The sequence below is a fragment of the Manacus vitellinus genome, unplaced genomic scaffold, assembly GCF_001715985.3.
Source record: "Manacus vitellinus isolate BGI_N305 unplaced genomic scaffold, ASM171598v3 scaffold_2_pilon, whole genome shotgun sequence".
Lineage (NCBI taxonomy): Eukaryota > Metazoa > Chordata > Aves > Passeriformes > Pipridae > Manacus > Manacus vitellinus.
In genome coordinates, this window is record NW_021940208.1 from 16,475,866 (window position 1) to 16,501,713 (window position 25,848).

General features: G+C 39.7%; 1 protein-coding gene across 2 annotated transcripts in view; it reads right to left on the reverse strand.

The window, feature by feature from the left end:
• Nucleotides 1-25,848, reverse strand: part of LNX2 (ligand of numb-protein X 2) — a 50,055-nt gene that overhangs the window by 19,041 nt on the left and 5,166 nt on the right. For both annotated transcript variants that reach the window (XM_029960973.1, XM_018071452.2), the window contains exon 2: nucleotides 5,357-5,881. In XM_029960973.1, coding sequence (XP_029816833.1) covers nucleotides 5,357-5,757 — 401 coding nt within the window. In that variant the 5' untranslated portion in view covers nucleotides 5,758-5,881. The remainder of the gene's footprint in view (nucleotides 1-5,356; nucleotides 5,882-25,848) is intronic.

The window sequence follows — 25,848 nt, forward strand, 5'->3', positions numbered from 1 at the left end:
ATGGGGAATCCGCAGTTTTTCTCGGCAACCTGTTCCAAGAAAGTGCCTCACCACCCTCACAATAAAGATTTTTTCCTATTATCTAACCTAAATCTACTCTCTTTCAGTTTAAAGTTATTCCTCCTTGACCTATCACTACATGCCATTGCAAAAAACCCCTCTCCAGCTTTCTTGGAGCCCTTGTAGGTATTGGGAAGGTGCTATAAAGTTTTCCTGGAGTTTTTTGTTCCCCATGTTTAGAAGACCAGCAAAAGGTAACCCAAATATGCTCTGAAATATGCATAAAAACATACATTAGAGACAGTTCACGTAATAACATGACGCATTTCAGAAAAAATTTCTTAGGGCTTTCCCCAGAGCAACTGCTGGTCATCTTGTTCTTCAAAGTGAAGAAAAGTGCAAGCATAAAAGATGAAAATTATTTGAAAGGTTATGCTTGGTGAAAAATTTTCTCTGATTTTAATGATTAAACACAACCCTACTTCTTGATTTTGCCCAAGCGATATTTACTGCATAAAACCATTGATATAGTGGTGATCAGCTAAGAAATCTGTTCCGTGGCCAGAGTCACGTAAAACTCAGCAGGAAATTTCTCACATTGACCATTTCACAATGCAAACCTCAAAACCAGAATCCCCAAAAAAACAAGAAAAGGAGAGATGCAAATTTCTAAATTTCTAAAATACTTCAACTTGATGGCTTAGCCTCATGCTCCCTCAAATCTTAACTCTGGCAATAGGAAAAAAAAAAAGGAACAATCTCCACCATCTGCAGCAACACAGCAAGAGGTAAATGCTCTTGCAGAGGAAATCTCTGGGAGCTCTGACAGACATGCTCTCTCACACTGCTCCATAAGAATTTAGCACAAAGGCACCCCAAGCTGCACATCCTTGCTGTCCCTAAACTGCTCTGCTATAGGAGTGGGGATTTTTCAGCAAAGAGGGGAATGAACTATTCAAAACTGACGCTGTCAAGAGGACAGCTGAGCCTAGACAGCAGTGTCCAGTGTTATAGACTGCTTCAGCAAACCACATACTCCTTTAGGTATCTTCTACCAAACCACTGTGCTGTAGGCTCTGATTGAGCCAGCTCACAAGGCCTGAGGAAACCAAAGGGCCTGGTGGAGATGGCAAAGCACACCTTCCAGTTTTATTTTTTTTAAACTGTATCAAACCAGGACAGTACAAAACTCAGCCCTGGAAGTGTCCTATTTCTGTCAAAGCCTTCTAAGCTTTGTCCACAGCCAAGTCCTCCTCTACCCTCCTTCACAGAACACATTCTCCCATTTTTACCTGGCAGATGATGAAAGTCATCACACAAAATATAAATAGATTTGAGGTTTATTTTTGCCAATATTGTTTAATTGTCATTTCAAAGGCTAATATCAAGAAACGTAAAGAGCCTTCTGAGCACACCTACTCAGTTCAGTGGAATCCCTTTTGTGCAGTATTGTATGGGGCAAAAAAGAGGAAAACCCCTCCAGATTCTTCCCCAAATTAACCACTAATTGTAACAAACTATGACTTTCAACCTGGTATAGTGCAACTGCACTGCCAGGAAAGTAGTTGTCCAGTGGAGACATTGATTCACAGGATGCCAGTTCTTAGGTCTTTAAACACCATATGCCTCCTACCAAGCAGCAAAGCCCAGTATTGGTATTCAATCACATCTATAAGGAGATTTTTGACTTCCACTTGCAACTTAAAGATTTTTATTAGCAGTAGGAATGTATTATTCACAAACAGCAGAACCATACAGCAGTTGTAACAGTTAACAAGCGCCAGTAAATCTCTAAAGGTGCACACCGTTACCAATATTGCTATTGTCAAATATCTGGGATAAAGAACATTTTGGACTAAATCTTGTAACAAGTAATGTACACAGATGGGCATCTTGTGATCAAAACAAGCTTTGAAGATTGTATGGGTACAGGAATCCATTCTCATAAAATGAATTGCATAACTAAGGGCTGAATTGAGACTGAAACATGTCTTACAGGAACTGCATTTCATATCTACCTACAATGCCAGAATATCTTAGCTAGAAGCGAGAAAGGCGGGAATGTTTTCTAAAACTTGTAAAAATTATTTCTTTCATGAATCAAGATGCTCAAGAGTAAGATTTCAACTCAAACTATTCTATGATACTAAAACAACTAGCTAAAGTTGGCTATTTAACAGGAAACCTGAAGGGCAGTTCTCGGTATGTAAAACAAGCTTCTGCTTATATTCATCGACTTCTTCCTCTCCCCCCTTCAACATCAGTTCTGCACGGTGACGAAGCATAGCTTTTATCTTCCATTTCTCTTAATTCATATCAGACAGAGAAGAAAAATGGTCTTTTTTGGTTTGTTTGTGGTTTTTGGTTGGTTTTTCGTTTGTTTGGGGTTTTTGTTGTTCTGGTTTTTTGTTTGTTTGTTTGTTTTTTTGGCAGCCAAATCTGCTATATTTCTCATTTAAAAGCTGACTTCTTGGAACACTAGCAGCAATCCCTCTTTGCTGATAAAAAGAGCTTTCATACAAAATTGAGATGTAGTTTACAGGGTATTTCTGTGAAATAACAGTAGGAGCTTGAAAAACATATTTGCTCACTGACTACTTACTATAAAGAAAGAATTCATTGTAACTTATGCCATCACCTTCTGCCCAGTCTAGAGGTTTGATAAAAGCAAACACACTAAATAACCTCAAACCAGTTGCACTAAATCATTTTCCAAGCAGGATGCGTATTTAAGCAAAGACTGCAGAGAAGCAACACAAATGCTTTTGCTATTGCTCATAAAACTTTGCTAGCAAAGTGACCTTAAGCAGTAATTCTGGTGGCAAGATTTACAACTGCAATTCAAAGTAAAACCTGGTGCTGCTCTGGAAAGTTAAGCGTCTGGGTCTTGGTTTGTCTTTTGCCAGAGGGAAAACAACAAAAAAAAATAAAGAGGAAAAAAAAAAAAGAAAACAAGGCACTAGGAGTTAACTAGGTTTGTGAATCAGAGAAGACTCAGAAAAATCAAAAAAGACTGGTTTTGTTGCATACTTTTCTCTCCCACCCAAGGACGTGAGAGGCTTACACGGAGTTAAGTGGCTTCAGAGCAGACAAGAACCACAATTTACCTTTGATATTTAGGAAATTAAATTGGCACCTACTTTACTAAACATTAACAAATTTTCTGTACCAAGTGACTGTAAAAAATCGTACGATATTACTTCTGGGTTTTTTCTTTAAAATCAGATTATGTGTATTGTGTTTAACTTTGAAAACTACAGTTTGCAAGTGAATGTAATGAAACTCAGAGTTTGAGAAATCAAGAATATTTTTTTATGCAATGAGGTATCATGGAGTGCAATTAGTGACTGTGAAGTTTGTGTCTCATGCCTCTCATCTCCTTGTTGGAGCATCTTGCAGTAACCTTACACTCTGAGGTACCTAGTGGATATGATAACATTTTCTTCCAGCTTTTATGCTCAAATGGAGTCGATTAAAACAACACCGGAAAACCCGAGTGTGAAGGTTTTTAGGCACTGAAAAGTAACAAACCATACTACATTTCTTAGAAAAACAAACCAGCTCATGTAAAGGCTTGTTCAGACTGGTTTATATTAATCTATGCTGACAATTACAATAATACTGAATTTTATATTTCTTTCCTAAATGTAATGATCAGTAGTAGAATTTTACTGGATTCGCTAATCCATACAGAATCAAATTCAAACTACGCAGTTGCTGCCATCGTTTATGGCAGCAATGATAATTTACAGGTGTTCAGATGTTTGCAAATAAACTTAATTGAAAACTGTAAATCACCATATACTCAAAATGTGTATCGGCATCCCAAGACAACAGAAGGAATTGAAAATGAGCAGCCTCCTGCAACTGAAAGCTTTTTTCCAGCCGACAAACAGGAAAAGCTAGTGATTCAGCTCACTCAGATTTCATAATAACCTTTTGCATTAAGTAAATGAATATTTCATGTATACCTAAAGATGGCACACACACTGTTCCATGTACAAAAAAATTACATGACTCTGTTGTAAACAACCCTAATATCATTCGAAGAGATGTCAACCAAGGAAAAAGGACTGAAGAGGTGAGGGATACAACACTGGGAAACCAGAAGACGAATCAAATATTTAGCAGTAGTCTTGCTAGCATTTTACCTTTTATTAAAATCAAATCGGTTTAATATTAGAGTTATAAATGAAACAAACAATTAGGCCTTCTCACCACCCGCAAGTAATCACACAGATCAGAAATTACTTGCCAGAAGGAAACAAACAGGAGCCTGAGCTGACGTGGAAACTTCAGGGAGAAATAAAAAAAGAAAAAAACGCAGAGGGAAAGGCTCTTCATTAGCCCCCATATCTCCCTGACATGGACACTGCACTACCACAACCAACAAAACCCAGGCAGCTCCAAGGCTCATCAGTCTAGAGCTGCTCAGTGTTCTGAATGCCCAGGGTCCTCCCAGGCTCTGAATCCCCAGAAGCCTTCAGGATGTGGGGAAGCAGGAAGACAGCATGCTGGAAATATGAATGTGAACAAACTGTTTCCAAGGCAGGTGGTGGCTGTCCTCTTTTCCTTCTCTGTGGAGCACTTGCCTGCACGCACACTCACACTGTACCTGACTCTTGATCTCCCTCTGTAACATCACCCTTCACCTAAAGATGGTCTCCAAATGGACAAAGACCAAGACTTGGAAAGAAGTTCATGGGATAGGCCCATGCACCTCCCAGATGAACCTTTCTGCCTGGGTGGTCACCAGTGTTGCTGGACCAGACTGAGGGCAAGCAGAGGAGGTTCATCAGTCATGAGAGGTACCCTGTCCACCTACCTATCTCAAAGCAGAATCAATTCTGACATAACAATTCCTGATAAAGGTCAGTTTAACATGTTCATAAATGTTCTGAAAGTGGGAAATGCACAATCACCACATAAACAATCTGTGCCAGTGCTAGACCATTATAAAGCTTTTCTCCCTAAAACCTGAACTAAATCTTCTTTGTTCCTATTGCATTATTTCTGTCCTCTTTGCAGATAGACTTTGCACATCTCTAATTTTTCCCCTACCATAATCAACCCTCATTTATCATTTTTTTTGACAAATAATTTTTTTCAGACTTCTAATGAATCACGTCATTCCCCCTATGGCTGCATCCAAGCAGTCTTCACTATTTTCTGCTGTGATATACTACCAGTGCTCTAGCTGTACATAGTCACAGACTGACCATTTCCTAGGGTCTTCTACAGGGAATTTAAAAGCCATCACTAACTCTCTCGCCCTCCTGCCACCAATTTCTACTGCTATACAAACTGGCATAGTAGGGTGTAAGAAACATGCAATGCAAGCACTGGCACCGCTCACCTGTTTTTAAGATGTGCCGCCAGGTCACATCGCTGCATGACTTCCTGACACGCAGAAGAGAAGGGGCACAAAACAAATAGCTTGTCTAACAGTTTATGAACAAGGATGCTGGATTTTTTGCAGAGTTTAAAATGGAGTCTTTTTCGATCCAGCGGGCAGAAATCCTTCTCCTGCAGAAAGTTCCTTAGGCACTTGTAGCAGAAAGTGTGTCCACAGGGAGTGTCCAACGGCTGCAACAAGGGCTGAAGGCAAATGTGACAGACCAAGTCATCGTCCACTTCGTTTTGGTAGTTGTAGAGATGGTTCTCCCTTGTCCAGTGTTGCTGGCCACACTCAAAGCACAGAGGGTTCAAGGAGGCATTCTGCTCCACTGCTGCCATGTCATCACCTGTAGTCCCCATTTTACAGCTAAGAAGACTGACGGATCCTCCTCCTCTTCCTCCTCATAGGAGGAGGTTGCTCATGTAAAGCTCATAGGGAAGCTTCTTCCAGGGTGACTTATGCTCTTCAATCAAATGTCATTTTCTGTAACAAATAAAAAAATAAATTATTCATTTTGCACTAAATATGAAAATTCTTTTCAAAACATTCAACTCCGGGTTTATTATAACACAACAGCTAGATAGATTAAGGGAATATTCCTGTTTTCTCTAAGTTTATCATAGAAGAGAGCAAATAAAAAGTCTACAAGTATGACTCCTTTTACAACACAAACATTTAATGTCTCTGTAACAGCTGCTGCACTGCACAGTTTTCACCTGCAAGATGACCAGTTTGTGACAGCAAGGACACTGCATTATGCAATGTCACACTAGAAGCGTATAATTAGCATCTGGCACAAAAATACCCTATTGTGGAATAACAGTTATATGACCAAGTAATTAAATGTGTTCTTTAATATGAGATTATTATTTTAATCTGGTTCTACTCTCTTTTTAGGATTTTGACTATACAGAATATTACATTATTAGTAAAGTTCTAAGTTAGAGTGCATTAAAAATAACAGCAAACGGCTTACCCTGTTCCTTCCATTAGTAATATTGCATATATGTCACCACTTATTTTCAGGTTCTCTCTGTGGGTTGCTACGCAGTAAGGACAGATTCTATCCAATATGACCCACCTGATTTAGTAGAGAGGCCAGTAACACAAATATGGAATAAACTAATCATATGAAGCTGTTGGTTTCAAACAACTTAATCCTGTTTTTCTTTTTATCTAACAAAGTTACAGCAGACTCAATGTGACAATAAAGGACTGTAGGCCTGTCACTGTGGGACTTATTTTCTAAACTTTTTATGTTATTAAACTTTGCCCCTCTTAAAATAGCTGCCTGGTCGGGAAATTGTGCAGCCGTCAGTCTGCAATTTCCAACACTAAATCCTTATCTCTCCCAACCTTATTTACCTTTCTCTCCCTTATGGAATTACACTGCTTGACACTCAAAACAGGATGATTTAGAACATAAAACAAATTTTCTCACAGTCTTAAGAGACCTCTATATTTGTTAGTTTTGGTAAATGTTCGCAGTGGTGGTGGGGGAAGCAAATCTGAGCAATGCTTACTTTGTGACTAAATTCTTAATTGCAATTCAGCAGGCAACACTCATGACAGACACTTACTGTATTCTAGCAGAGTAGCAGCAACCATACGGAGAAATGAAAACTAGTAGTCTAGGTACCAGCCCATCACCTTTATTTTTAGCTGCTGAAATGTAGTACTAAATATATATTCTGAAATTCATGTGCAATACATGCGTTTCACTATATCTTACTGTTTAAGAGATTCCCTGTTTTGGTTTTTGCCCCTTAACCTCACACAGCCAAGCACAAGACTTAGAGCACATTTTACAAGGATTATTATATCCTTTGACGCAAAAAGGATTAAATAGTAATTTGTAATCCAGGCTTCTATTCTGCTGTGGAAATTGATGCTCATCGTTGCCCTGTCTCGTAGTAGATAATGTGCACCTTCTGGAAAGGATTTCACGAGAGAAGAGCACAGCAGTTCTTTCTTGCTGGAGATCAAGAATGCAAAATGAGACCCCAAAAGAGATTAGTCAAAAACCAGTCTTAAACGTATTATATAAGAGCTCAAAGATTGGAGAGCAGATAAGGAGAGCAGCGCACGGGGTCCACGTGCTCAAACCGCAGCTCTGCATTTGTGCTGCTGGATTAATGCAAAAGGGATGAGAACCATCTAATGGCTGTTCTTTATGTAATGCAAAATAAACCAGATAAATGCTCTAGAAAAACACTGCATTGATTTGCAACTTTACCAAATTATTTTGCTACTCAGGGCACCAGGAAAGGAACACGTGGTGCGTGCCGTATTGTACTTGGGGTTACCTGCAACACCAACAGGCAGGGCAGGGGAAAGGGACATGCAGACAGGCAGCAAAAGCCATTTCACGAGTGCATTGTCCAAATGGTAGACTCACTTCTACCATTGACTACGACCAGGATTCTTCCTCCTTCTCCAAGTAACCCAGGTCCCAAGAGAGGACCAAGTCTGACACCAGTAAGGCTACAGAAAAACCCAAGGACCATTCTGTGTACTGCTATTATGGAGCTCCAGTTATGGACTCCTGACAGTGAACATCCTGAATTCACCTTCTTGAAGGCTTCTAGCACTTCTATCCTTTGAAGTCTACGTAACTCACACAGCAGTCTGTGACAGAACTCCAGGCAATGTCATACAGTAAATATACTCATGAGATACTTTGAGCTGTGTGACTTGCTGTGGTCAAAGATACTTGTGGCCCCTCTTTTAGAAGGTTGTAATTAAATCCTTGCATGTGTTAAAAACTCTTTTTAATAGCTTACTATAAATTTTGAACAAAAGGTAAAATCAGAAAAGTTATTGAGCAATTGAGTATTCACTGCCATATTAAAAATTATCACAACGAGTCTTCTCTCCTAGGAAACGTATATCCAGAGACAGGCTCTGTTCACTGAAGTCACAAGAGCTTGTCCTGAGTGAAACACAGGCAGTCACTCTATGGCCCACCACTGCAGCAGGTGAGCAGACACCACGATTGACCCACCCCAGTTTCTGAATGCTGTGCTTTGCTGCAGAGGTGCCACTCCAGGCCAGGGGTAGGCTGTTCCTGCTGACAGCTGACATTGCCTCTAGTCAGTCCTTGGTGCTGCCAGTGTCCTGTTAGCTTAAACTATTAATAAATGCCATATGAAGTAACCCCACCACCTTTTCTGCAGCTGATGTCATCACCCTTCCACAACCATTCTGCCAGCAGAGTTGTGGAAGAAACAGATAGTGGATTGCAACATGAAGATTCAAAAGGAAAAAAAAAATCCCACTGCCACCACCCAAAAAAACCCCTAACCAACAACAAAAAAACCCCAAAACAAACAAAAAATAAAACATCCCTCAAAAATAAAAAAATAACAAAAAATAATAATAATAGAAAAATCGAGATTTCTGTACTTTCACACTTCTGTCTGCTTTTTTCACTACTGTGCTGTACTTGGGGCAAGCCCATTCCATCACTGAGGAATCACTCACCAGGACTTGTATTGTTCATATACTGTGGTGCCTAATTATCAATTTAAAGACTTTTTACTATTTGCTCCCAGTGCAAAATATCAGCTTATTTTCAAAGTCCACAAACACAGTATTTGTAGTCTGAGCAACAGTTGGGATGGCAGGCAAGGTCTAAATTTCACTGATGTAAAGCACTATACCCCTGAAATCCACAGTATTAGAGCATTGCCATTTATAATACCCTACTTCAACCCTCTTTCTGCATCCCTTATACTATTTGCTATATCTGTTATCACAGCAGATCACCAGCATCACAGGATGATAACAGCTCAGGAAAGCTGCAAACAGGAAAAATAGCCAGAATTATAAAAAATATGAAGTGGGTAAAAGAGCCAGCCAGGCCCGTTATTCAAGTCTTATAATTCCCTAGAAAATAATTCTCCCAGGACTTCGTTAAACCAGTCAAATAGTGCAGGTGCTGCCCTGCTTTCAGTTTTAAATCACAATCCATTTGGAAACCAGGCAAGACTGGACATCTGACTGTGCAAATTTTTATTTTAGTTTTTTTGAGTGGAGTGTGCACGAGAACGATTTTTAGGCTGCAAAAGACAGCCTTATCCTTAGGCCTCCTCTAGTTCTGACTTACTGATTCAACTAACATTCTCTGGAGAAGCCTGACATATTTTTACAAAAGCATAAGATGTCAGGCTTTATACCTACATCAGATTTCACAATGTTTATTCCTTCTATCTGAATAGGCACTATTAAAAAAACCCCAAACAAACCACAAGCAAACTGGAATTGTAACAATAACTTGGCCTTTTTACTATGGTTGTCTTTACGTAAGTCACAAATAATTAACACTAGTTCCAGTTTGAAGTTAATGGAAATATGTATTTTGCAATTAATGCTCTCAGGATTTAAGTAATCTATTTCTAAATTATCTCAATAAAATCCTAGAGATTTAGAGCCCATTAACTGACTGGTCAAAATTTTACAAAAAAATCCTGAGTATTCTCCAGAAGCAAACAACTATATAGAACAACTGTCTTACCAACTAACCTCTTCAAAAATTACCTTTACTATACCACTTATTTTCTTTGCAATCCCCTATGCAATTTTCTCAACCAAAAGCAAAGGTCAAAAGAGCACCCTTAGATGAATGACACCTCTGTTCCTTTGCTGGACTCTGGTGTCCCAAAATGGCTGGGATGCAAATCTCAGTTCTGTGCCTAACAACTTTCTACACCAGAATGGACATATTCACACCAAGATCTATCTCCCCATTGAATCAATGGTTAATTTCTACCATGTAGTTTAAACCAACTGCAAGTGAAAAACCATCCACCCATATTTCCACTTGATTAAAGGCCACCAGGTACTGGCTGCTGCTTCTTCTCCTCCCAGAAGGCTAAAATTTTGCTGCCTCCTGGCAGTACAGAAATGCCTCAGTATATCCCTTCCTTATCCCTCTGCAGTGTGGAAAGGGAGGGTATGGAAAAAACTCTGACAGCTATGGTGAAGACTTCATGTGACCCTGAATTCAGGCAGTCCTTTCTGGGTCAGTCAGATTTGACCTTGCAAGGCAACACATAACACAAACTGATCAGTAACACTGAACAACAGTACGGTCATCAACCTGGATTTCAGGCTTAATTTTAAAATGTCACAAGATTTCCAAAGCCTGTTCTCCATGGTCAATGGCACCTGAGTACCTATGCTAGCTAGGAAGGGTCCCATGATACCCAAACTCCCATGCCTTATTCAAATGCCAGGGTTGTGAACAGGATGTCTGAGCAGTCAGGGCTGGATCAACACAAGCCCCAGGAAAGGGAAACTAGACAGTGGTTAAATCCATTCCTTAAAACCACATCATAACATTAATTAAACATTAGTTCTTAGTTTCCAGTCCAGCAGTCTTCATAGGAATTACGGTATCAGGTTGATGATTCCTAACTGTTCTCAAAGCAGACCCTAGCTTGAGTGGAAGAATAAAAAATAGAAGAAACTAATAAAAAACATAATGAGAATAAACAGCTAGTGAACAGCACTAGAAGGGAAAAGTGTTATTCCCCATCTTCCCATAAGCGTGACCCAGCTCATTAGATACAATCTCTGCTTTAATATTAAAGCCATACAGCAAACAAGTGAAGCAGTACTAGCAACATGTATTGACTTTACAATAGCCATGTTAATTATACTGATATCTGAGGGCTGCATTGCCTTCAGACACCAAACCCCAATACAATTCTAGTCCAAGTTTATGAGACAGTAATCCTGTTAAGACTCTTTGTCTTTTGAAAATGCAAACAAATGAAAGTGTTGTCAAAAAATAGCACCTGTCAGCTCAAAGTCAGGAAACAAAATCTACCAGATATGGACAGGGCACAGCAATTAGCCTGGGGCAGTTTTCTGCTAAAGCTGCAGACACACTGTCACCGCATGCCAATTACCCAATACACCTATTTTGGTGCCAAAAAAAAAAACCAAAAAAAACAAGTAACCCTTTTCCATGTTTTTAAGTGTTCAACAGAGTGACTGGAAGTTTTATATTCAAAATAAATAATATTGTACCTGAATGGTGACTTTGTTCCACTGAACCAAAACCAGGCAATGCCAAGTTTGCAGTAAAACCACCTCTCCATAGATTATTTTTTTGCCTCTGGGATAGCCTTTTGGTTCCATCAAAGGAATGCCCTCACAGACAAGATGTCAACCCTACACCAGGTGATGACGCCATTATCACTGCAAAGGCACTGGGTCACAGGTGACAGTTTTCCTTCCCCACCTCAGGAGCGAGGGTTTTTACATGCAATTCCTTAAAAAACATGCACATGCACTCCCCTTGCTGAGTATTTTCACAGTATGGCATTTTTCAAGGATGCAAAACCCTGCTTAAATCTGAGGAATAAGTGTTTTTGGAAAAATTAACAGGACTGTAAGCTGTGTTTGATATTTGTAGAGTGCTGTGTTTCCATGGCAACTAGGGGGCTACGGGCTTTAATTACCATTGAAACGTTAAGGGTCCCCGCTGTACATCAGGGTGTGAGATGCTGCCACGCGAGCGGACTGGCAGAGGAAATGTCTGTGCTGCCCTCTCTGCCCCACGGCTGCCTACAGAGGTTTAGAGGTTCCAAGCAACCATCACACCAGGAAATGAAGTGATGTACAGAACAGGGACACCAAAGGGAAGCACAAGACTAGTCATCCTTAGGAGAGATGATGGATGATGCCCACCTCCCAAAACCACAACCTCAAACCCAGGGATGCTCAACATCCTTAACAGGAGGAAAGAGAGGGACATGGTGCCCAAAGATAAAACAAATGGCCAGAAGGTTTTGCTCAAACATGCAAAGATCATCTCGCAGCCATCTTCCGTGGCACAAATGGAATGCCTTCTATTTTGGGACCAGGAGATTAAAACAGCTTTATGTTAGTCAAATTGGTTTCGAATGAGATAGGGAAGATGAGCACTGTGACTGTACAGAGGTCCCTGCAATGAAATATCCATTCTTTGTAGCAAATACAGAGTTACATCTAAAAAATCACCTCAGAATAGAAGAAAAGGAGGTAAGAGTATGAATCTTTAATGAAGATACATCTACAGATTAAATTTTCCATATTCCAACTGAACAAGATTAACACGGAAAAGGGAGGAAGTAGGACACTCAAGCCAAGTCAGATGAGAGCCACTCCTAGTCTGCAGGAAGTACGAACCCCGCCGGAGAAGAATGAACTTGAGCTTGCACCCTCTCCTCTACAGGCATGGCAGCCACTGCTGCCCAACCTAAGTGAAGTATTGCTCACAAGTACTTCCCTCCTCTGCCATCCCACTTCACAAGAGAGGCAGGAGCTGTCTTTATAATTTGTGAGAAAATTCCCTTTCTCTAAGTAAATTAAATTTTCTGCTCAGTGGAAAGAAAAGTGCCTCTTTCTGGAGGCTAACCCTATTTGGTGTCAGAAGCCACCACACTGCAGGAATGCCTAAACATGGGACAAGCACCTGGCAACTCAAGATGCACTCAGGTATCTCAACAACCAAGCAGGTCGGCAACTTTTAGGTCTAAGCATATAAAAAGATCTGCAAGAAACCTCCTTCAAGTTTCTAAACCTGTTTCCAGTTTTTTGCAGCAGTGAAAAAACAAAAAGTAAAATGAAATGAAAGTGAAAATAATGCACTCTTACCTGCCAGGAGACCCAAAGACAAATTTCCTTCCTAGTGCAAAAATAAGGAAAGCAGTATCTAATTACACCTGCTGTAACAGGTGGGCTTTTATATCCAGTGGAAGCAAAGAGAGTACCCCAAGAGTCAAAAATCCACGATAAGGAGACAATTAGTAAAGCTTTCTTCTCACTGATGGAGCAGAGGAGAAAGGCAAGAAAGAGTAAAACATTTGCTTATCCGCCATGGATATTTTCTGCCGTGCAATCTGTCCACCAGCCCTTGCCATATGTGCCACCCTTTCTGTTCGGAGATATGAAGGCAGCGGAAAGCTGTCCATCAAGATGCTAAACCTTCTGGAAAGCCCTCCCCTGTGCACTTTGCCCTGAAAAGGGGACTTTCATGGATGAACAGAAAACACTTAACTAGATTAAATGTAGCTTGCTCCTGGAGATGCACAGAGAGAATTTGATTTGATTAATTCAGATTTTAAGGAGCAGCAGAGATCCAAAGAAACTAAAGGAATCTGAGAGCTATGTTCCCTTTTTCTGCTCTTCTGCATAACCAGCCCCCAGCCCTACGGGTGTGCATGGAGGAAATTCAGGGAGACAGCACTGGGATTAATTGCAAAATAGCTTTGATGACAGAGAGAAGCTGGGGGTGGAGGGGTGTAAAGGATAAAAGAACTTTCTGAATAGTTAAATTGCAGGACTTAACTATTTTCAAGGAGAAACGCCAGCCCATCTCTTCCTTCAGGCATATGCCACCTTGCATAACTTGTTACAGCTGGTTTCCCCCATCAACCACAACTTGAGTGATGGTGGAAAGCTATTTTCAAAGGTAAACTATGCTGTTACTAAGCAGTTTTTTTGCTTAGCCACATCACGAAAAAAACCAAAGCTACCTCCTACTAAGGCAACAAAAACCCCACAATCTCTCTCAAAACAAGCATTTCTAAGATCTGTGCGAGACAGAGCTAAGAAGACTCGGTTTAGAGACAGCTCAGATAAATGATAAGCCCCACGCTGTCCTTGTCCTGCAGGAAAGGAGGCAAAGTCCTCTGCAGGAGTGAGTGCCCATGGGCTGAAAAGAACACATGAGAACTCATGACCAGAGGAAGAAAGTTGAAAGTACAGGAGAGTAGTGCAGAGGATGGTCTAGACTTGGTCTGAAGCTTGCAGCTTCAGCCTCCAGCCTCAACCTGCCAAACCCCAGCAGCTAAGGAGCATCACTTGGAGAGCTAAGGCAATTGCCTAAACTGCTTATTTTCTCCCTAATGAAAGAAAACAAATATCATCACATTAGGACTCTCTCTCAGAAAAAGAAGAAAATAAGAGCCTTCTTTAAGCCCACAGTCAAAGGAGCATTTAACTCAGCCTACCTACACGCAGGCCAAATTAGCCAGGAGACATGACTTGCCCCTGAGCAGGGATACTGCAGGCAGTGACCGGCTCACCTCCACAACCACCCCTCTTGGTCTGCAGCCCAGCACAACCAGGGATCAGGGAAAGCTGGGCTGGCTCTGGTCACTACTCAGCAAGCAGGTGGCTCATCCCTAAAGCACTGCCACACCTGAGCAGTCCCTATTCGTGCCTGGGAATGACATTAGGATCCCATGCACTAGCTGTCACTTGAATTAACTCCATGATAAAGGTAAGTTCTTTGATTCTTAATGCTTTAGGGGGATGGCTGTGCCTCTCCCTATTAAATCTGTTGAAGAAATTTAACTCTGCTGCTGTACATAATTTAATTTCCACCTAATTTCCAGGGAGAACTTTCTTTCTGGTATGTGTAAAAAGCTGGTTGACCCAGCTTTGGGCACACAGAAAAGGTAGAGCGAGACTTGTCCTCATGCTCTTTTATATTTGTACAAAATACCCCCATACTATTTTTTAGGATGCTTTTCAGAAAATAAAACCTTTGAATTGAGACTTTCTGCTTATGTTGCCTGTCATACCTCAACAGATGTACTCTGTAGAGATATTGAAAATGTATGGCTCCACACATTATCAGAATTTACATAACAAGAACATGTTAGATCTAGAAGTTGTAGTCTTAAAATATACAAATATTATCTTAAATAAAAACCATTTAAATACTTTGTATGTAAACAGATATTTACATGCACAGTAGACTAGTGCTTGATCTGGGGCCTCCAGACAGGATTCAGAGAGGGAAGTGGATGTTGAGTTGACTATGTAAAATCAAGTCTGGTTATACATATTTGACAGAGACAAAAAACATGGAGCAAAGCCTGCTTTTTAGTCCCACTATAGGAATCATACATTCTCCACTTCAGCCCTTGTAATTACACAGCCACCAAGAACGAGTGGAGACATTTGCTGAATGAAAAAAAAATCAAATATTTTTCCTAAAACACTTCTCTATCCCCTAACCAAGTTTGCCAGCTGTTTATTTGAAATACTTTCTCCATAAGTTTGTCTAACTGCATGTTAAATACACACACAAACATATATAAATAAAAACAGAATTTCACCACCTATTACATAGGGAAGCTTTTACAGCGCAGCTATTTATCCACCTGAGGTGCAAAGTTTGGCTGCTACAGTGTGTCCCTTGAATCCTGTTACTGCTCTCAGAAAGAAACTACTTCAGTGGGAACACTGTTGGAAAACAGTTCTTTAAGATTCAAGTGAAAATGCTGGCAAAGATGCACAGCAGCACACACACAGCAGGCCAAGAGGTCCTGGTATGTATTCTCGCATGAGTGACAGGGGCTAAATATTAAGCAGCAATCTTCCAACTCACCCTTGCAGAATGAATAATGTGGAGGAGGGAGAGCTGAATTGCTGTTACAGCATTTCTGGCCACTTTCCTTGATGGCCTTGTTCTCTTTGTTTAAGAAAAAATAACATTCCTAAACAAAGGCAGGCAACTGAAAACCATTACCTTCTAAGTGAGTAGTACAAATTAAAATCAAATCAAAAAAAAAAAAAATGACACTAAGGACAAGTAAAGTGGCAGCACCTACATAAAACATCAAACTGAGAGCCATATGCAGAAATCATATATAACAGATAATATATGTAAAGAACTATAAATCGAGAAATAAACTAGAATAAAATCGCTCAATACAAGAGAGTTAAGTCCTCACAGAAGGCTACAAGCAAACGGGGAAAGCTCAGAAGTTTGTTAGGGTGGGGAGGCATCAGGGCTCCCAACTGCTATGCTCATCTAGCGAACAAAAACGGAGTTGTTGAAAAAAAAAAAAGGCCTAGAATTATGAAAGAAAAATGCATTTCAGTTCTTAGATACTTAATCATAAATTTGCAAAACACATACAAGACATTTACTCACGTCGCTAGGCAATTCTGATTCACCACATTTTGGGAAGAGAGTGGGAAAGGAGCAATGTGCTAAAGAGCCCCACCAGGTAGGCCGTTCAGATTCCTAACTTTAGGCACCACTCTTCTGTATTCATGGTCAAAATGGTTGCAGCAACAGAGGCCAACAGAGGCATGCTACATTGGGAAGGAGCCAATCTTTTCCTCCTCCTCCTCCCTGTCCAATCTCTTTTCAACATGCTGAAATTTTGCATTTGAGATTCTGTGGGGGATGATACAATTTTTACTTCCTAATTTATTCTATGCATTCAACCCCTAAGAGCTAGCTTTTAAAATACTAGTCTTGCTTTGAAGGATAGTACTTCATAAGCAGTGCTTTTGAAAAAAGGTCTTTAAGAGGCAGACAACTCACCCTCTGGAGTACCCATCTTCTTTGCACTCCTTAACCACAACACCCATTTTCTCAAGCGAAGCACTTCTCAACAAGTTAGGTTAGGTTCATAGACATAAAAAATTCAATTTCTCTTTTATTTCTGCACTTCTTTTTTTACTCCCAACCTATGCTAAACACTTTCTCATGTTTTATGCCAGATACTTAGATGAAACATTTTTCAAGCTTTATAAACATTTTTTTTTTTAATTGCCATATTGTCCAAGAGCCAGAAACCATCAGACACAACAATCCTGCTGCACTGGGAGCTGTGTAAATGAACCCAAAGTATTATGGTGTCTCCAAGATAAGGACTCACATTCCCATGGGATATATTTCTTTTTCACGAAAAAAAGTCGCAGTGCTGTGCAAAGAGACTACGAGATACCAGAAATGCCACATGAACACCAGTGCTGCTGTAGACACCTGCCTACCCTTCGTACAGAAGCAGCAGCAGCTGTGTTGGTAAGGCCAGGTTAGCTCCATGCAATGGAGTATTTGGAAATAGCACACTTCCAAGTTTCTCTGCTCCTATCAGCAACAGGGATCCAAGAAATTACTCAGAAGTTCACCTGCGAAGTCCCTGTTCATAAACTCCAGATCCCGTAAGAAGCAGCTCAAACTTACCATCAAGTTCACAGCAATCTAATGGCTCACAAGAACAGGGTTTAATGGGTTTAAAGACAATGCCACAAGTCATTTTCACTTAGCAGAGTTGCTAAAAAGCTAAGGAACACCCAGAAAAGAAGTGCACACTTAATCCTGAGAAGGGTCCCTTCTGTATCAACCCCACAAAAAGGAGTCTGCTTTACAGTTACCAGTTTCCAGCTAGACACAGACACTTGTGTCAGAAAACCAACCTTTTATGCTTCCATAAAGAACTGTTTAATACTGCAATAAAAAACAGCCTTGATTTTCACTGATTTTGACAGTTAAAATCTAATAATTTCAATTTAGTGAACCAAGAGGACGACAGACAGGGTAATTAAAAGCCTTTATCCTGTACTTCATGTGAAAACCAGAAATGCAGACAAGAACATGATGAGAGTCTCATTCAAAGGAGACATTTTACTTTAAAAGCAGCAACTCAACTACAAGCAACACTGTCTCTTAATATCAGTCATATGGGATGAGAACACAGAAACAAGTAATATCCCAGGCAACTAGGCTGCCTCCATGTGTTGAGTGACTATAAATAAAAGACATAGGGAGAATGGAGTCATGAAAAGGCCATCCCAGCTGAAGAATTTTAAGATGGAAAAGGTAAAACCTTTCATGGAACTGAGAAGTTACACTAGAAAGCTTCTGCAATAATATAGCATACTTTGGCTAAAGGGAGTAATTTGCATAATTTCCCTTTGTAAACTTTGAGACTAGAAATTTATGAACTCAGATTTACTGCTTGTCCACACGGACCGATTTAATTGAACATTAGGTTTCAATAAAGTTAAATTCTGAACTGATACTTTTTTGCTGTTAGAGTATGTTGTGTTGCTTTAGCTTTAGTGAATCCTTATTACTAAATGGAATATAAACCAGAAAGGGTTTACAAAGAGTCTTGTTTTTTTTTCCACTGAGTACATGAAAATAAATCACTGTACCTTTCCTATATCCAATAAAAGGTGTTTTGTTTCTGGATGCTAGATTTGGAGAACAGCACATCTACTGAGGCACTGGCTGGCTGAAGACCCAAGTTTTCCACTGCCCTCCAGACTCCCTTCAGACTTGCAAATGTAACCGAGGAGATACTCTGGCTTAGAGATTCCCAATACCAAAAAACTGACAGCCAGAGCATGCAATGAACTAGCTATAAAACTGTATTCCAAATAATTATTGTAAACATTGATACACAGTATGCTTAAGGTAAGAAAATACACCAACAGAACCAGTGAACCTCACCAACAATTTCAAATCTTCAACTAAAAAACCTCCTAACAGCCACACCTGATGCCTCACTTGCTCTCTCATTTTTTTTCTCCTCTCTCCTTCCCCTCCTCAAATCCCGGAAAAACAGCAAAATGTGGAATATTCTTTGGGATAAACACTTCCAGCTGAAAATATTAAGTGCAGTTATTTCAAAATACCTACATACCAACAAGTCCTGAAAGCAAATAGATTTAATAAATAAAGAAGGAACAAAAGTCTGAATGATCTTCAGTTTCTCATTCTGTTTTTCAGGAGTATATCATCCTCTTCTGATTTTAAAAAAATCTTAATCAAAGGACTTGTGTTACCTAAAGTTTGCATGTGTTGCATAGCACCCAGCGAAACAAGCAACCTTTTTTTGCAAGGTGTTTATGAAGGCTACCTGGAAGTTTACCAAGGTTTCTAGGATGCCCATTGGAAAACCTTATGGATAACTGTACAAACACTACTCCACACGTATCCTAGGAGACCAAAGAGCTTTCGTATTTAAGAGCTTATTTCCCAGCCACCCTCTCAATACACATCTCATGCAATTATAAATAATACAAATAGCTGTGAGAAAGGAGGACACTGGTTTAATTTCAGCCAGAACATATGCTGACCTCTGCTTGTATCTGCATAAATGTTGCATTGTATTTCACTACTTCTTTCTCACCTTCTGACTACAAGAATACTATGTAAGATACCTCAAGTAATTCACGAAATGGTGTTTTTAAACTTGAATTTTTACAACCACACAAAGATATATTTTTTTTAATCTTTAAAAATTCACACACATTCATGCAAATCACCATAAAGAGCCTTTGTATTCAGCCTGCTAAAAACAACATATAATTTAGGAAAAACCCTCCAAAAGAGAAATTTAAAAAAAAAATAAATAAACAAAAGCACAAACCAGCTAATTTAAGAGACTCACTTTACACTTCATGTTTGAATAGCCTATGCAATTGAAACAAACTGAATCAAAAGCAATCCCTTCACTGCTTGTTTCTAATTCTCATCACAAGGTCTAACCTGCAGTTAAGCACCCAGCGCCCAGACTCTCAAGAGGAGCAGCCTTAAAATGCTGAGCAGAGCCCCAGAAACACCCTGGTACAGTTCCTTGGCAGCCGGCACCCAGGTTCTATTACAAAACCTGCAACACAGACCATGACAGCTCCTTCTCTTCCTCACCTTTTTGGTCTACATTTCTTACCCTTCCATCCCAGTGGAGGTGAGAAGGGAGCACAGCATACCTGCCCAGCATAAAGGAAAAGAATATACTGTTGGCCTCCTGGAGGAGGGGATATCACCTCACAGAGAACTTCAAGGAAAAAGGTTGTTGGCATATTGGTATACACAAATTAATTCACCAGTGGGTAATTAAAACAGAACCAGTTCCTCTCATAATCACCAAGCAGCTCTTGGGGTTTGATTTACTTAAAGCAGTAAATTAATCACCTAACCTCGCACGAATATGAGTGAAGTCCAAATAGCTGCGGCTCAGGAAACACTAGCCAGGGGAGAAGCCAGGGTAAAGGATCTGCACTCTCTTACATTGTGTCCTTTCCAAATCCTAAACCTAATATTAAAATTAACTGCAAGCTAAAATGTCGCCAGCAATTCCTCATGAATGCATAATGAAACATTGCTACTACATCTCGCACATCACAGTTTTGTAAGCACACTCGGCGAGTGTGTGTGGGCATCACACATGCAGGAATACTTACAGTAACTCCATGCATATTGTGGCTTCACAACACATACAGGAGGTTTCAAGTCTCTTGTCGTGCTCTCCGTGTGCTGTATGCTATAAATATTATGTAAAGGAACACAATGTTTGCAAGAAAAACAACAAATTGGATTATATAACATTCTTTTTCTTTCTTCTACTTGTCTATTTAAGAAAATTCTGGTTTTTTGAAAAAAGGAAATGAAAGTGAAATCTTGAAACAGTTCTCAAAACTGCACATACTTTCTGAAAAAAAAATCTCAATTTCTGTATAGTTTTATAATTCAGTATCTCAACACTGCAGCCATATTCAGTAAAGAAAGTCAGTTTTACATCCTGAAATTGCTCTACTTTTTTCAATTAAAAAAGAAGGAGAAAAAAGAGTATTGTTTTTCTTTCAAATTAACTAAGATCCTAGCTTTTTGAATACTAGATACACTACATATTTGCAGACTCACAAACTACAAACTACTATCTTTCACAGCAGCTTTTATAAAGTCCAGTATACTGGATTTCAATAACATCACTTGCAAATTGAATACTTTAGTATTACTTTCCCCTTATATTTGACATAATATAAATGATATACAGGAGTATCTACAGCCACCGAAATGTGATAACCAACCATCCTCTCCCTTCACTTAGTTCCATGAAGTGGCTGAAAAAAAACCAACCCAAATTTACAAACACCACAGTAAATCAGCAGTAGACAAGTATGCTCCAGTGGTGAGGGCTTCAGTTTGAAGTCTCAGTGGACGCTTCAGAAGATGTCATGGTGGTCTTTATACCACTCTCCACTTGAGAAAATATGACTGCAAAGTAAATTACCCATATGAAAAACTACCAAAATTGTTTTTCTTGACTTTCTTGGCTTGGCATGGTCTTAAACAAACACTTGGATAAAAAGTATAATGAAGAGGACTGATGTCCTCCTAGTTCATAGGAGAGCTGCATGGCCTAGATGAGACATCACCCTGGGGAGACCACCAGAACATTTAAATAAATTGTCCACTCAGAAGTGAGGCCCATTCTGCTCCTTCCCACTAGATAAAACCTGTAATGGTATCTCAAAAACAGAGAACACTTGGAAATTTTTCACCTCTGCTAGAGACATTTCCAACAGCACTAAAACAACAATGTCAATGATATTTATGCTAGGTTAGGGGCATTTTCTTTAGGTTTTTACATTTACCTGCAATACACCATTTCAGATAGAGAACAAATATAAACCTATCTTGGCTACAGCATTCCTCTGTCAGGGATGCTGACAGAGGGCTTCTTTTAGCGTGCACGTGTCATTAACTAAAATGAAGTCATGGTTAGAAATGGCATTTGCTAAGATACCAAAATTTTTAACATGAGGATCTTAGCTGTATGAACAGCATGTGAAAAGTCACACAGCAAAGGAAGGGAGTGTAAACAGAGCCCTTACTCTGGCACATGGAAGCTGCCCCCCAGACCAGCCCTGCTGTCACACGGTTCCCTCCGAAATCCCAAACACCAGTATTGTTTCTACTACTGTGAAAGCAGAGGACAGCCAACAGGCTGAACCAGAACTCACTATGTGAGCCCCAAAAATGCCTTCAGGAGTCATGTCTTCAAAAGACCTGAGTGGCTAAAGGAAGAATGTTCTCCTCCTGAGTGATCAATCTATTTCCTTCAACAACATTGGGTTTAACACACAGACTACAGTTCTAGTAGCACTTTGTAACAGGAAATGTAACATTTTAAGATTTCATTTCAACTAAACATGCTACATGTTTGCTACGAACAGTTGAATAATGAGATTTTATGGGAAAGAAAACCTACCACAAAACCTCTTATCATACTAACCTCAAAAAAAACCAAACGCCAAACCCAAAAATGTATTTCTGAAGGAAGCGGTAAACAACTTTTACTCTCATTACAAAGTTGAGAAATGTGCATACCACCACTAAAATATAATTAATACACAGCCTCCAGAAGAGTCCGAAGGAGCAATTTAATTAACCACCCGCTGATTTCATAAATGACAAGAACACACAAAGGTAATGGCACCTTATAATGGAAAATGTCCTGTTTATTTAGCTGAGCAATTGTGCTGTTCTATGTTGTGCATAAATATGAGGAAACATATTTTGAACTCATGACATTTTAACTTTGTAAGGTGTGACAGAACAACATACCGGCCATGATACAGCCACTGTATACTCCACTTATTTAATGCCTTTACCCAAGAACCTCAAAGTCACTGACAATCATAAAAGTCTTAACCTTTATGGACTCCTCTTTTTCCATGCCCTCTTCAGAAATGTGGAAGAGCTGGAAGGAAAAAAACCCAACACTTTAGTAGTATGCCACTTCAAACAAACTATTGCCTCACGTATGGACTTTGTTTATATCTGTAGTTCTCCCACTTTCATAAAAAGGGATCCTCTGTAAGCCCTATGAAATACTTCTGTTGACTATCTTCTAAACTCATTTTGCAACTTCTCACCCTTTTTCTTCACACGAGGAAAGCTTCTTTTCAGCTGCTACATCCTTTATCAAGGCTGAAGAGCAGCAGCTCTTACCAAAGCAGGAAAACAACATAACAAAATAAATGAAAGGCTCTTCCTTGTTTTTATCATTGGACTTTTCAGGGATAAAGCTGAATTGAATTAATATTCCTTCTTGCATTTATGAAACTCAAAATGCCTTTGTGTTGCAGCACTACAACCATCATAGTCTATTTCACTGAACATGAAACAAAGTAACATCTGAATTTATGAGCTGTTCATCTCCCTATCTAATGGACACACTAGAAGCATCCCAAGAAGATGTGAAGAGGCTGGAGAGGGTCCAGAGAGGGGAAAGGTGATCAAAGGAGTTAAAAGCCTGCCATATGAGAGGCTGAGAGAACTGGGTTTGTTCAGCTTTGAGAAAAGAAGGCTTAGGGGAGACCTTATCACCATATTCCAGTATTTAAAGAGTGGCTACAAAGAAGCTGGAGACTCTATTTCACAAGGAGACACGTGGAAAACACAAGGCGTACAAGTCACCTTTTGGAGATTCCGACTGAACATAAGAGGCACAATCAGCCACTGGAATAATCTCCCCACAGAAGTGGTGGATTCCTCAACTCTAGACACTTTTAAGATTCATCTGGAGGACAGGGTGCTGGACCATCTTATCTAGTTGTACTTTTGCCAACAAAGGTTGGACCAGATGATTCTTGAGGTCCCTCCCAACCTGGTATTATGTGATTTATACCTGCTTTGGGGTATACATAATTTAAAATGACACACTGAAGAGATTCTTCAAGCATTAAAGTCTCCACTGCAAAGTTGATTGCCAGACTACAAGGTTCTCCTTACAGGATTCAACAACATACCATAAAATGATCCTCAGCAGTGCAACACTGCAGCAGCAGGGCATACAAGGATGGATCTGGCTACCTTGTGCGCTGGCCTCAGGATCTCTCATCCCACCTGTCCCCCCTATTAGTAGCTGTGGAATGACATTAATGACCTTACATAACAGTGGTTCCCTGCCACCTGCTACAGGAAAAGCATTCCATTTGTACGATCAAATGCAGATCCCAATAGCATCACTATACAATGTACCTTGCTGAAGTGATTAGTTTGCGTGTACACATTTAAATACACATTTCTGCAGCTTTGCATCCAACAGTGAAATCTTTACCTAGTGGTATTAACTAGTCATGTTTACTGCTCCTGAGGGTTTCCCATCATTAGGTGTTTATGATATTTACTCAGTCTGTAGCAAACCATTATCAGACATACCCAGCTGTACTAGCTGCCTGTCAGCGATGCCATCAGATATGTAAACATCTTTATAAAATGATGAAACTTCCCATTACTTTTATGCACTATGCACTGTGGTCTACTTACCAATAAGACAAGGAAAGAAGAGCTCTTGAATAAATACCACAAACCTGCCACTAATTATTTTTTTGTAAACTTCTCAGGTTTTTTTAAGTCTTTCCAGCTTTCATGTGTGAGCATGTGCATTTAAGTCAGAAACCAGTAGGTCCCAAGTACCACCTGTGCCCCATGCCCCAGCTACAGCACCTTTGGGTTCCTTGTTAATATTCCCTTTGGTGACCTTCCTCGAAGGACTCTTAGGCACCTTACTGCAGGATTGAACATGGAGCTGTCTTCCTACGGTTAATCATGATAACTGCTGCATGTTTCCAAGATGCATTCACCCTGTAAAAATGGCTTAGATTTTCTGCTTCTAAATGTTATAGAAAATATATTGTTTAAATTGTAATATATGATTCAATTGTCTGCAGCTTCCAAACCAGACTTGTTTCTATTGTTTATTATTGCAATAAACTTTATCAGAAATTCTTACCTTCTTCCATGCCACAAAAACATTTGGAAAGAAAATCATGCTGCACAACTCTCAGCAAGAACTCCATTTACCCATCATACTCCTCCCTAACAACTGCACTCAAAGTTTCTTGAGTGGTCTTACCTGCACTAAGAGCCCATCCATGGTACACAGATTTCATGTGCTAAGTTAACTAGGTAAGAAGCACTAGAAAAGAGACTGACCACAGCTAGAAAAAAACTTAATCGTACAAATTCTTGTTACAAGTGTTGTGCTCCACTGGGGAAAGCTCTCAAAGATAAACAGTGCTTTGTTACTCACCAGAAGTCACCTGGGATGCAGGACAGAGGGAAAGAAACAGGAGCACTAGCACAGGAGAGCTCTGAATTTTTTACAAAATATCAGAACTTGCTGTTGAAGCAAGCAGAAATATCAGGTCTTGAAGATTACCTTTCTCAAAACCTTCTTATACGAATTCCTGTACTGCTTGTTTCTTTTTAAGTGGGTTAAATACTGCCTATTTTCCCCCCCCATTGCTAGAAAGATTCTTTTTTCCTTTATAGCAGCCTTCTCCCAAGTTCTCTGCTACACAAGTTTGAAGTTCTCTGCTACACAAGTTTGCAGCTTATGAATCTGGCCCTCACTATCTCCCCTGGCAGCCTGGAGGGACATGAAGTAGCTGGCAGTCCTCCCTCCTGCCTCCCAGTGATCCCTCAGCCCACTTCTATGGAGATACAGGATAGATACAAGGAGATAAGTTATTAAGTGATCAAAATACATACAGAAAAATAATTAATTTTAAGTATTACATGGGGGATATAAGTAGTTTATTAACTGCATCTTCCAGATTAATTTCTAATTCCACTAGGTCATGGCACAGTGAAATAATTTAAATCAAGGGATTTAACAGCACTTTGAATTAGTTTAATAATGCTAAAGCTTACTGTATATATTCAAGTATTTATCTCACAAGAACTACCTTTTTTCACTATTTAGTAAAATTAGTTCAAAAATCAAAGTATTTCATTACCATTGCTGGTAGAGAACCTTATTTAAATTTTACAACGATAATGAAAACAGACAATATCATTTCATGTTTAAATACAACTTAAACCTTTAAACTTAAAAGCACTCAAT